Below are 14,068 nucleotides of genomic sequence, written 5' to 3'. Positions count from 1 at the left end.
TTCATTGTCATAATAGACAAGTCTTGAACTCCAGGGCTCACTTGCACAAAGCGATCTTAGCGTTACGACTATTGAAAGCCTATGTTATAGTATGGGAGTTATGATCATCTTAGCGCTAAGATCGCTTTGTGCAAGTGGGCCCAGGGATTGTCACCAGTGTCAGAAATTCTGTCATTCCAGTTAGGACTTCATTAGTAAGAGCAATGTGCAATATGTAATGCAGGATAAGTATATAACTATCAGTCGTGACCAACTCGTGTTATTCCGGGACAAGCCGAAGAGCAACTCGTGCCCCTCTCTTGGCCATTTTTGCGACCAGGTTACGTCTTAGCGCAAACAGGCATACCTAAAACAATTGTCAACTCGTTGCGTAATGGTTCACACATTTTCCCCATATATAATATATATTTCAGATGCAATTTAAAGCACATCGGGACGTGTTGAATTATACAGTATGATTGAACACATTTAATTGTGTCTTTGGTATATTTTTAGATGCAAGATGTATGTGAATTCAAAAATTATTTCTGAGGGATTCTTTGACGAAGAACTTGAAATCATACTCGCATTCTGATTGGTTTGTCGTATTTTCGTACATAAAATTTATCGATTGGGGGACGAGTCTTCTTGCAGGTTACAGAAAGGGGCGAGTGGTGACGAATGTATATAACATATACGTAAACTCTAATTATGGAATACTTTTCTGTAACGTGTCAGGACCAGCATCCATATAGTTTCACTTTTGACATTGTGCCATTAGAAAGACAGAATTCATCCGTAACGGACTAATGTATGTTGTCATTGGTTATGCAATACCAGTATTATCACATCATTTCCGGTTCTGATGACATTACTTCCAGTGAATATGACGTCATGAGATTGAACCAACTCAAGCACCTTTACAAATCACCTAAATGTTACTTGTCCATGTTAACTGGCCTACATAAGCAAACAGAGCCCTGACCAAGGAAAGCGAAATCTTATTCTGTTTGTTGCTTGTAATGCAAATCATTAGTAGAGTCGTGTGTGTTCAGAGTATAGAATAACATTCTGAATAAAACACATATATCTCAAGTCATGAACAGGTTAGCTATTAGTCATGTTAGTAAATATTTTGTTGTTATTTCCACTTGTGTCCCCCGCCGTGATATTGCTGGAATATTGCTAAAAGCGGCGTAAAACCATACTCACTCACTCACTCACTATTTCCACTTGATTTTTAGAATACTAAAACATTCATTTTGGTGCTGACTGTGAGGCCATAGTTGTCTTGAACACCTCCATTGAACAATATAGGACCAGTTGGTCTTGGTCATACAGAGTAGACTCCTTCTAACCCAGACCCTGGATTGTAGAGATCCCATCTAGAGTGGACTCCTTCTAACCAGATCCTAGATAGTAGAGATCCCATCTAGAGTGGACTCTCTTTAAACTAGACCCTGGATTGTAGAGATCCCATCTAGAATGGACTCCTTCTAAACCAGACCCTGTGTAGAAGAGATCCCATCTAGAATGGACTCCTACTTAACCAGACCCTGTATAGAAGAGATCTCATCTAGAATGGACTCCTTCTAAACCAGACCCTAGCTATTAGAGATCCGTTCCACCAAGACTATTGTAAGCCTGTGTTAAAGCATAGGAGTTAAGATTAACTTAGCGCTAAGATAGCTCTGTTGACGGGGGCCTAGACCCTGATTTATAGAGATTTTGCTCTATTATGGTGATTGTATCAGAAATAGGAACCAATTCTAACATGATAAATTGTTACTGTCACTGATTTCAGGTACAGCTTTTTATAACAGTGAGAAAGTGAGTTTGGTTTAAGGCTGCTTTGAATATATCACAGCGTGTCAGCTGAATGTGGGAGGAAAGCCCGAAGTGATGCAGGTCTCAGACGTTTACCACTTCGCTGAAACCCACGTGCATGGGTATGGTGCTGACAAACCAAGAAACGTTATCTGGGCGAACCAGGATTCAAACCCACAAACATAGGTTTCAGGCGTGGTTAAGGAGTGCACAGGAAATTGCAGTGCCTTAGGCGCCAGCACGCTTTCATTGAAACATCTGTGTGGCCTAGTGATGCCCACAGCTGAAGTGATGTACCGACTCACTCACTAATACATCTATACATATTGAAATGGTTCTCTGATAGAGACTGATTGGAATAAATAAACATGAAGTGACACATGTTCTGCAGGATGTGGTGTACTGTGTGGGTATATGTATGGTTGTTTGTGTGAGATTCTACATGAATACAGTCCATGTTGATGTAGCATTCACATCCACACACAGCTGGAGCACGTGGCACACCAGCATATTGGTGGGGCTCAGTTTGGCTCAAGGGGTCGTCAGCACAGATACAACATACATACCCCAGGTATGTTTCTGTAGCCAGAAATGTTCCCCAGCCAAACTCAGAATACATGTACCCTCGGATGAGTCCATTCTGCATTACGCAGTGGGCTTAACCGATTACTTGACTCCGAACATGGAAGATATTCTTCAGCTTCTGGATCGGATACTGTTGTGTGAGATGCATTCCAGTGTGTTATGTACAAAATGAGCTTACATGTGTAAAGAACTCTTTTATTCCACAATGCACAGCATTATCCAGGATGTACTCAAGCATTATTATTCTGACCATACTGACTGTTGGCTCTTATGACAACTATGAGTTACTTTGGACATATTCTGACCACACTGACTGTGGGGTCGTATGACTAGTATGGGTTACTGTGGACATATTCTGACCACACTGACTGTTGGCTCGTATGACAAGGATGGGTTACTGCGGACATATTCTGACCACACCGACTGTTGGCTCGTATGACAAGTATGGGTTACTGCGGACATAATCTGACCACACTGACTGTTGGCTCGTATGACTAGTATGGGTTACTGCGGACATATTCTGACCACACTGACTGTGGGGTCGTATGACTAGTATGGGTTACTTCGGACATATTCTGACCACACTGACTGTGGGCTCGTATGACAAGTATGGGTTACTGCGGACATATTCTGACCACACAGACTGTTGGCTCGTATGACAAGTATGGGTTACTTCGGACATATTCTGACCACACTGACTGTTGGCTCGTATGACTAGAATGGGTTACTGAGGACATATTCTGACCACACTGACTGTTGGCTCGTATGACTAGTATGGGTTACTGAGGACATATTCTGACCACACTGACTGTGGGCTCGTATGACTAGTATGGGTTACTGCGGACATATTCTGACCACACTGACTGTTGGCTCGTATGACTAGAATGGGTTACTGAGGACATATTCTGACCACACTGACTGTTGGCTCGTATGACTAGTATGGGTTACTGAGGACATATTCTGACCACACTGACTGTTGGCTCATATGACTAGTATGGGTTACTGAGGATGTATTCTGACCACACGATTATTGCCTCGTATATATCTTACTACGGACCAATTCTTACTACCCAATTGTTGGCTCACATGCCCGACCCCGGGGTCTATTTTATGATATTTATACGGTCCAGTGGATAGAGCGTCTGTCCCGGCCATGTCATACAAAAGATGTTGAAAGATGGTACAGTATACTACAGTTATAACGAACACAAAGGGACCACTAATTTTAGTTTGTGATAACCGTAGTTCATTATAGGCATATTATCTTATATACAGCTATATATACAACAAATGGTCATTACAAAATAAGGTCCTTATATTGGTCAGTTCGTGTTCGTTATAAACATAGTTAACTGTACTTGCTTACCCTGCCAGGAACTCAGAATTAAGGAGTATAAAAAAAGGACCATTCGGGCTCCGAGTCAGTACCCTGTCTAAGAAGGTTATCCATGTTAAACTGTGCCATGGTAACTCAGTGGGCTGGCTCTATAAAACCAGCGTTAGTCTGGACTAGTTCAAGCATGAGCACACATGCATGATATAAGAGCAAAAGTCATGATGTTAAACCCCAATTCACCTCACCTGGTGACCCTTTATTAAGTCTGCTGACATGGCACTTGAGTTGTTGACGCAGTGAGTGTGAACTTGGCTGTTGTTCATCGAGCGCTTTGATGGAGAATGTGTGACAACGTGAATCATGGAATAGTGTACTGTGATCTTGTATAGGCTTATGACTTGCACTGAGAAGGGAGTTTACTTGTAAAGTCTTGTGTATCAGGTCCGTGCTCTTCCAACTATGTGAGTGAGTTGGGTTTAACGCCGCTTTTAACAGTATTACAGTAATATCGCTGCGTGTCAGCTTAATGTGGGAGGAAAGCCAAAGTGATGCAGGTCTCAGACGTTTACCACTTTGGTGAAACCCACGAGCCATGGTGCTGACAAACCTAGAAACATAATCAAGGCGAACCGTACAACTATATGAGAATTTCTGGTTGTTCAGCATCCATTGATTTGATTTTGTGCCTAAACTTAAAAAATGTACAAGATCCAGGGGTATGGAAGTTTCAGGGTGCATATCCCCCTTTTTCCCCCTTACACATCACCATCATCCATATCTCCAGGGCCCACATTTCGGTCAACCTTCACTTCCCCTTGGACCCATCCACAAGGTTTTCGCGATCTTAAATTATCTGCCCTTAATTTTCATTATCATTTGACAGACAAATCAAATTTTGAGATACGGAAAAAGAAAATGGGTAAGGGAGGTGACATGTATTGCCTAGAAACCACCACCATTTATAGACATGAAGACATCCTTTTAAGCATAAATATTTTTTGCGCTTTCTGTAGCGTATCAGTCCGTTTTTCAACAATTTCTCAAACTCGAGTGTAATCAAAGGGCACTGGCTGCTATGTTGTTGATATCGCCAACCCAACATCGAGGCTGGTTCGTAACCCACATTCTAATTGGTACGTTAGACCTAGTAGCGTAGCCATTCAAATGGGCTAAATGAAATCAAAGGCAGGTGAATTAAGATCGCGAAGAACACAGTGAATGTGTCCAGGGCTCAGTGTAGGTTTACCAAAATGTGAGCCCCGGAGATACAGAGGATGACACCTCACATTTTCTTTGATGTGACCATCACCGTGGGTGGAGATTCCAGATAAAATTGGGTGTTCTCAGGCATGTTGTGAGAGGCAACTTTATATTGGTTTAGTTGGTCTTGCTCGGTGACTTGGACAATTGTGTCATCATACACTGAAAGTGTGGATCGTTGTTTGTAATATTGTGATCCAAGCTCGATTATTTACGGGCCATCATGATACAGCTGGAATATTGAGGACTGTGGCCATAAACAAACAAAGTCACTATGATCCTCCTGTACAGTTACGTTCCTGGTTCCCGACATTTTGTTCCAGCATGCCACATCTTGTGATGCCAATTTCCCTTTCATATATCTTAGTTCACAAAATAACACATTCTTTTCTCAACAAGTTTTATTCCATATTGCTGACAAAGAAGAAAGAAATGCAAAGAAACAGTCGTGACCATCAACGTGTTAACAAGCCCACTCCAGGGAGTCCCTCTCCAACACGGCTTTCACAAGCCCAACAACAAACACTTCACATTCAAAACTTCAACAAATGTACAGGAAAGTGGTGTATTCAACAAGCAAAATATCCTAAGTCGCTTAAGCTTGCTCGCTTCGTCCTTAACCATTTTGCCGTGAATACCCACAAGGACTTTGTGACCTTCACTGATCTGCAGGGGGCTGACAGCAACTTGTATTGTGATTGTTGCCGACGTAGCAAAAGTCTCTTTTCGAAGATGAAATGACCAAAATTATGTGTATAATAATGATTACGAGAATCTTCTAACCATGCCATTTTGTAAACTAAAAAAATTCTCAATCCACTTTAATTTCTCACTACCCAAAATTATAGAAAGTTAGGTATTCCGAACAACAGAGTGTCATTCCAATAGGAGAGATTAAATTTCGTCATATTTCGTATTCATCTGCAGACCAAATAAAACAGTTTTCTTATGATGGCAATATGAAACAAAGCTTTATACAGACTACTAACACAATGTTGCTGTGACACATGCGCCACAACAGTAACTATGACAACCAATAAATAAACCTCACCTCCACAATCATGTACTGACGAAATATCAGAGATTAACGCTAAGAGCAATCAACTCTGTGATCAACGATTCAGTAAGTTTATTGCACTGCTAGGATAAAGATCTCTACAGAAAAATGATTTTAGGAATAATTTGACACATGATATTTATTAACTTTTCTCTTCACCCATGGGGAAAGGCTGATAAAATGACCATCACCTTTTGATAAAATATTAAAAAGGATTTGTGAACAAAGCATGGGACGTAACCCGAAGCCTTTCACTGAGGCTTCTGTTGGCATTATTTTTTTTGTGTTATTGTATTAAAATGCTAAAGTTATTGAAAAATATATCTATAGTTTCAAAAGCAGTATACTGTACTAAGAATGCATGAAATGAACCAGAGATTCTATCTAGTCAGTTTGAAAAAGACTCTGACCATGTTTTAGAATGTATACTGGGAATGTTGCACAGCTGTCGAGTAAAAGAAACATATTGCAATAAAACTAAAACAATAAAAAGAGGGAGTAAATAAAAGGGCTGAGTCAGCAAAATTGTCATGTAAATGACATTCTGGAGAGAAAAACCAGAATTATAATATTTCATTGAAAAAATATATTTATGGTTAAAATCACATGTTAACATGCTGAAATGGCCTAATTGTTTGAATAATTTTCCACTAAAATATGTAAATGATTTCAAACTTTAAATGCTTAAAAATGGAATGTTAGCATTGGTCAGAAATTCACAGTTGCCATGTGAATAAGATTTATCTTAATTCTATTTTTGCATTGAAGTTGACATGAATATCTGAACAACTCAGTACAAAGAGCGAAAGAACATTCACTAACAGAAATAATGCAGTAACAATGATTGTAGTATATAACAAAAGATGCCAGATATATATATGTAGCTGAGCCATTTCTATCACAAGAACCATGTTATACCCAGGGGAAGGCCATGGACCAGAGCATGCTGTACATGACTAGGAAAGTGTAGACTGAAGAAGTGCAGCCACAGTATGATGATCAACTTAACCTTCTGCACATATACTACTCAAAAATAGTTAAGGACCACCTAATTCTTTTATATTGTCATGCTATGACAGATTAACTATAGTAATATGAAAGAGATGGTCCTTAATTTTTTGAGTGGTATATGTTACCATGAAATTACATCCTAATGATGTGTATTCTGAAGAATCACCTTCTGCTGTTGGATATTTTTATAAATGTACATTTTTTTCTTAAATCAATGTCTAAGGTTAAATTGATGATAGCTCTGTGCCCTGGATTCTCAGTCAAAAGAATATCCCGCAACCCAAGCCCGTGCCACTATGTTACAAGTCTAGTTTTGATTTTATTACACACCCAAATTGAACCTTTTCTGCATAGTAAATTTGTAAAGTGCAATAAAATGGTATATTTTAAAGATTTTCGGTAACAAAATCCAAAAAAGCATATGAACATAATTCGATGTTGGAACCAGTTTTTTTCTCCATTTTCCCCTATGATTTTGTTTCATGGTAAGGAGCTGTGCAGATTTGCTATGCAGAGAGGAAGGAAGTACGAACCCATGTCCACGCTATATGATGCTGTACCTATGACCCATAGGGCGACGTCAACCCAGTACCCACAAACACTATATACTTAGCAGCGAATTACTATACAGGATGGACAGATCACAACCAAACACAAAATACATACAGAATCTTGCAGTAGTGTACAAGGTGAACACAATTTTAACACCATTGAGAATAGTTCATACCAATTTTATTACCTCAGCCACAACACATTAATTCAGAAAGATTTCATTATTTCTTATATTTCCATGCAAAAGTGTTGCCAGTAGAAGATAATGAGACAAGTAGCACTGATAATGCTAGAAGGGTTATCACATCCGATAACATCTGATAACATCTGATAGAACCAACAGGAAGAGGGGACGAAACTATATTCAGGACAGCACAAAGATTATCCCACATTGTCATGGCAACCATTTACTAAATGCTGAATCTGTTCTCCAATCTTCAAATGAAATCATGACACTTTCCAATTCATGTGACATTGTTGCATTTGTGAGCACATGACTTCATGAGAACATTTTGAAGTTACAACAACAGCTTTGGTGTGCATCAGAATTCAGAAATATGAATCTGCAATTTGTTTTCTTCTATTAGCATCACAAATCTATCAGTGAAACCTGAAGACTTTACTCTCACTCTTTGTGACTGTTGACTAGAGCAGAAAATGACATCACAACTGCACGAGTGGTTACATCATGGTTGCCATGACAACAGTGTGGTTGCTATGACAACAGAATGGCCTAGTTCTCCCCGTCCTTCTCTGCGTCACCAGCGCTGGGCGTCACCGGCGTCTCATCACTGAACAACGGGTTCTTAACCTCCATCTCGCCCGTCTGAAACACAAAATAGTCCAGTGTCAACATGACATATTCTATTTTAAGTATCCTAAATAATTTATTAGAAATATATCCCAGTTCCCCCCGATTATGTTTCTAGGTTTGTCGTCACCATGCCCATGCCCATGCCCATGCCCGCGGTTTTCACCAGAGTGGTAAGCATCTGAGACCTGCATCACTTTAGGCTTTCCTCCCTCATGATACTGACACGCTGTGTTGTAACTGGAATACCTCATCTGTCTGACAACTAGTGATAACCAATTTTTAAAGTCTTAGCAAGGCAGTTTCAGATAATGAATCCAACTATTAATCCTAGAACAGATGCCCAGGTGTCAGAGACGTCTTTTATTCAGGGGCAAGCCCCTATTTTTTAATACAGGTTAATCCTCTTAATTTCAATAAAGATGGATGTGTGATTTGCATTTGGTATGAAAACGGCTTTCTTTTCATTATCTCTAAATTGAGTACCTAATGGTACAAGTTTGTAGATTTTTACCCTGCGTCTATTCAAGGCAGGCATTTTGCAAGTCAGTCCTGCAGTCCAGTTTTCAAGGCAGGTGTCTATTCAAGGATTAACAGCACCCTAATTACTGTGTGACTACTTACCGGCGCAAGTCCGGGGCACTCGTACACTGTGTAATCCCCCTCCTCATTCTCCTCCTCTGACTCCTCATCCGAAGCGTCGTGCTTCATCTCACCATTGGCCCTGAAGAGATACATAGACATGAAAACATCATTAAAGAACTACAAGGACAGAATTGTACACATGAAAATACAAGCTCATCAATCATCAAGTTCAAACTGCTGTGTAACCATTCTCATCATCATTTATCCAACCGACGTGAGAAAGTATGAGGTCCTTGTCATAACGACAACGTTGAAATATTTAGACAAATGGGACTTATATCTAAAAAGATAAGAATTTTCATGGACCCTAGCGCACCCATAACATGCAACACTGATCATTGTCAAATTAATACTGGATGGAATATTGCTATCTTCAGCATCCACTCAGCATGCCACAATTAGGCAACAGTATTCCAATTATATCACCCTGTAAACATGAGTCAAATATTGGCAAGGCAAACAAATGGTTAATTGCATCAGCAACCATATCTGAAGTCACTGAAGTATGATGACAGAATACAATGTCACCACCTGATATTTGTTAGTTGACAAACATGGGGAAGAGGGCAGTGTTTGAAGCAAACACATTGTCAGGCTTCCATCACAACCCACATAAACTGTAGGCCCTGACCAAACTCTTCAGGCCCTGCAGTATATTGGGACAAATGAACACATCGACATGTACATTTACTGCAGGCCGCATGGACTCGTAATACAAATTTGAAATTTATGGCCCAGCACAAGATCTACCTGCCACTATGGGCTGGCAATTATTTCAAACACAGGGGACCTATTCTGCCCTTGCTGTGTAACTGTATCACTAAGCTGCTCCCTGTCAACAATTTTGATATTGACTTAGGAAAACACTTTGGAACAACCCATAGTTCGGTATAGCAACAATTCTATCTTCTAATTAAACATTATTTATAGGGAGCAGCATGGTAATGCAGCCTTCACTGTCATAGGTTTAGGTGAGCTACACAATTAATTCATGTTCAACTCTCGTGCAACAGTGGCAGTTGTCCCATTAATGCATGGATAACTTCCACCTGCAGCAAGGGGATATCCAATACCTATTGCAATTTCCTACAGTGTTAAATGATACGTTGTTCATCACGCTGACACTGTTACGCAAAACGAATGTACAATTGGCACTGCTATCAGTTTCTGAATCTCCATCACTCAGCATAGAAACAGCTTCATTACACTACATCATCAGAGCCACATTCCCCACACCTCATGGCTGGTGCAGGGACGTTGCATAAGGCCAACGTATCTGTGTTTAACAGGTCTACCAAAATCTTGAATGTTTAATTGAACATGTACTTTTGCAAAAAAATTGTAATTTAAAGGGAAGGTTTTGCATTTCTTGTGAAGAACCCTGAACTTTTATAACAATAATAAACTATTGTCCTGGATGCCCTTATCTTTACTTTGAGTGAGTGAGTGAGTGAGTGAGTGAGTGAGTGAGTGAGTGAGTGAGTGAGTGAGTGAGTGAGTGAGTGAGTGAGGTTTTACACCGCTTATAGCCTGGATGCCCTTATCTTTACTTTGAGTGAGTGAGTGAGTGAGTGAGTGAGGTTTTACACCGCTTATAGCAATATTCCAGCAATATCACGGTGGGGGGCACCAGAAACGGGCTTCACACATTGTACCCATGTTGGGAATTGAACCCAGGTCTTCGGCGTGACGAGCAAACGCTTTAACCACTAGGCTACCCGACCGCCCCCACATAACATATTGAAATTTACTTCATAAGTTTCCAGGAGGGATAGCAAAATATAGAATGAACCTGACTTCTGTTTGTTTTGTACAATGGCAACCTGGCCTAATGAGTCAGCTGCTACAACATAGGATACTGGGGACTTAATACTGGACTAGTCCACATGGTATGAGAGTGTACTCACTTCTCCATGGCGATCATTTGCTGCTTTTGATGCTGGTAGTGATACATCTGGGCGCTCTGGGCCAGCTTGCGGTCCCCGGGAGAGGGGAGGCGCTCCTTGTTGGGTCCCGTCACCCCATATGCAGGATACTCCGCATCACTGGCAGCCTTCGCACTCCGATTCAATCTGCAACACAATCACAAGGTCAATGAAACATGGTGGGTAGATGACTAGAGTTTCAGAACCACACATCTAGGCTGTTCACATATTTGTTTGTGACACACTATCATCAGCAATTTTCCAGCTCTATGAGTATATGACACTGGCCTGTAAATAATAGTCTGAACCAGATAATCCGGTGATTGATACCATGACCCACATCCCATGTCGTCAGAGTACAATGACTTGAAATCAACCAAGTCACCAAGCCCGACCACCCAATTCAATGCAACCTCTTATGACAGCAACAAACATTGGTCATGATCGAGGCCTGGAGTTCTATTCTAACCATGATTCAAAGGGGAACTGCATGTCAGATAAACAAAACATTAAAAACGAAATACAAAATGAAAAGTAAGTGCCATAACAAAGGACGTTGATGAAGCATAACTATCATATTTTGAAGTTACATATTGAAATATTATAATAGCATATTATATTGCAACCACTGATCAACACAAATTCAAGTCACTTAATGACTGCAGTACAGACCTTGGAATCAGAACGGCAAAACATTTGAAGATATTTGAAAAACCTGCGCAAGACATGACTGTCACTTTTTCAGATCAGGATGGGGATAGAGCTGGTCCATGTCAGAGCCTTAAGTACTGATTCATGAGAAGAAATGGAGAAGTTATTACAACTTTGTAGCAAGACTTTATCTTGGTTATCAGAATCTCACATGGTATAAACCTTGTGACAACCTTCAAAGTGCTGCAGCAACACTGCTTCCTGTACTCACTGGGTGATAAATCTCATACTGAACCAGCAATCAGGACCTACCAGAGTCATCTCCGATCCACGGGTAGTGACAGGTGTTGACAAGCAGGGAAGGGGTTAACGAGGAGGAGGTCATACAACAATACCTACTAATTGACATTCCAGTCTCCTGAAGACATGGACTGTATCTACAGAGTGCTAGTCAAGCTGAATTCATAGAGCAGGATTATTGTGACAGCAGTTCACTGATCATTGAAACAATAACACCCGAGTCCATCTGGTGAGAATAATCCCCTTCTCAGTGGTATCTAACAAGAAGCTATGCTTGCTACTTGGGCACATATCCTTTTCGATCAAACACCAAATGGCCTGGCGAAATATGCATGTCGGAAAGTGAACGTTAAATTCCTAATTTAAGTAAGTAACTTGGGCACATTCGTATCTCAAACACATTTACTCCACCTTCATTTCTAGGGTATTTATTTTTCTGTTTCTGACCTTATATACAGGAATATCTACCATCTAGATCCCTCTGTTCTGCCAAGAAACATCTCCTTTGTGTACCAGACTAAACTGACATGGTTTGGGCAGAGGTCATTTGCCTACAGTGCTGCAGTTCTATGGAATGATGTCCCTTCACATTTGAAAGAAGCAGAAACTTCAGACCACTTCTATTTGTCTTACTTCCTTAAATCAGAAATTTAACGTGCGCTTTCCGACCTATGCGTTTTTGTTCAAAAAGGGTATGTCCGAAAAGGTGAGGCAACCTATGTGGGCTCTTAGGATTACTTACTTAATTCGGAGAACAAATTTGGAATTTTGAACTATGCCATGCAGGTGGAGATATTCTTATAATGACCAAGTATAAGCAGTTTTCCCTATTTTATGTAAAGGATTCACCTACAGTGGGGCATTTGGCGCATAGCAAATCTACTGCTACTACATTATTCATGTCCTGAGTGTGAAAATGGCTCCACCTGCAGCGCTAGTAAAATCCCCCATAAAATCATCACTAACCCCCTACATTGCAACCACATGCAGCATGTTTAAAATATATTTTATTAGATGCCAAGTGTTTTGTCCGTAGATCAAAGTTACAGTTGTTAAATGTAGCTACCTCAGTTTAACTAGACAACTAAAAGTATTTCAATACCTGCTTAATAAAAGCAAAAAACACTGAAATCAGGGTAGTTTTAATACAAGTAAGGATAAGATATATGGATGACTACAAATGCCCCTCAAAGAATGCCATTAATAAATTCTTAGAGTATTCCATAATTTGTAAATATTTAAAGTCAGTAAGTATGTGACATGTATATATAACAAAGTGATACATGTCACAGTTCCATGTACCTCCTTCTACATGTTCTTAAAGTAAACTTAAAGTAAACTTTGGCAATCTCCCTAAAACGTAAAAACAAGAATTCATCTGATGAAACAAGAAGCACAATATGACAACAGCTGACACTAATTGACGACACATAATAAAAGTAGTGTTTTCAACTTGTGGGCACAGCAAGGCTCTCATTATCTTACGTACATTGTAAAGCTGTCCCCAAAGGTAACATTTTCACAAATAAATGGCCCGGGGCAATTTCCCATGCGGTCTGCCAAGTACCTCGGTATGTTGGGCACCACCATACAGTACACCATGCCAGATAACAGACTCATTTATTTCTATGTCCTGAAACCTTGCAAACAAAAACAATGTTGTTTTCAAATAAATGTTTCATGTCTTCATGTTCATGCAACTTCTAAATGCCCATCAGAGACTTAACACTAACCAGACAAGCTATAAAACTTGAATGTGGACCCAACTGACTAGCAGAAAATAAACAATCTCACCCATGAACGACTTGGATGAAAATTTTGTGACAGCAAGCATGCAAAAGGTATTCTTAGGATGAGCAGAGTATCATCTCTGTAGCGCGTCCTCAACACTATTTCTGCGAGTAAACTTCTCAGGTAAAACTGTATGACAGTTCAGATGTGAAAGTACAAGTGTCTTTAATTCAAAGTTCAGGGGCTGTATAAGTCTCTGTTGGAGAAATGACATGTTTAAAAGTATTGCAAGAAACCAGCACATAAAGTCCAACCTTTGAGAAAGCCAGTGTTTGACATCCTGCCACCTCATCCTTGAGCCTATAATGCGGGGAAGAAGCATTACAACAGGGTAGGGA

At 40.1% G+C, this 14,068-nt stretch overlaps 1 protein-coding gene across 1 annotated transcript in view; it reads right to left on the bottom strand.

Moving 5' to 3' along the window:
- Positions 1 to 5,370: 5,370 nt before the first annotated feature.
- LOC139459574 (neural proliferation differentiation and control protein 1-like) overlaps positions 5,371 to 14,068 on the bottom strand; it is a 56,953-nt gene continuing 48,255 nt past the window's right edge. Inside the window, exons 5-7 of the mRNA XM_071241127.1 lie at positions 10,971 to 11,135; positions 9,043 to 9,142; positions 5,371 to 8,433 (exon numbers count right to left, since the gene is read on the bottom strand). Of these exons, the coding sequence (XP_071097228.1) occupies positions 8,341 to 8,433; positions 9,043 to 9,142; positions 10,971 to 11,135 (358 nt within the window). The 3' untranslated portion in view covers positions 5,371 to 8,340. The remainder of the gene's footprint in view (positions 8,434 to 9,042; positions 9,143 to 10,970; positions 11,136 to 14,068) is intronic.

This window comes from Haliotis cracherodii, unplaced genomic scaffold (assembly GCF_022045235.1).
Source record: "Haliotis cracherodii isolate W230 unplaced genomic scaffold, xgHalCrac1.p SCAF_13, whole genome shotgun sequence".
Classification (NCBI taxonomy): domain Eukaryota; kingdom Metazoa; phylum Mollusca; class Gastropoda; order Lepetellida; family Haliotidae; genus Haliotis; species Haliotis cracherodii.
Note: the sequence above shows the minus strand (reverse complement) of the source record. Positions and strands in the feature narration are given on the sequence as shown.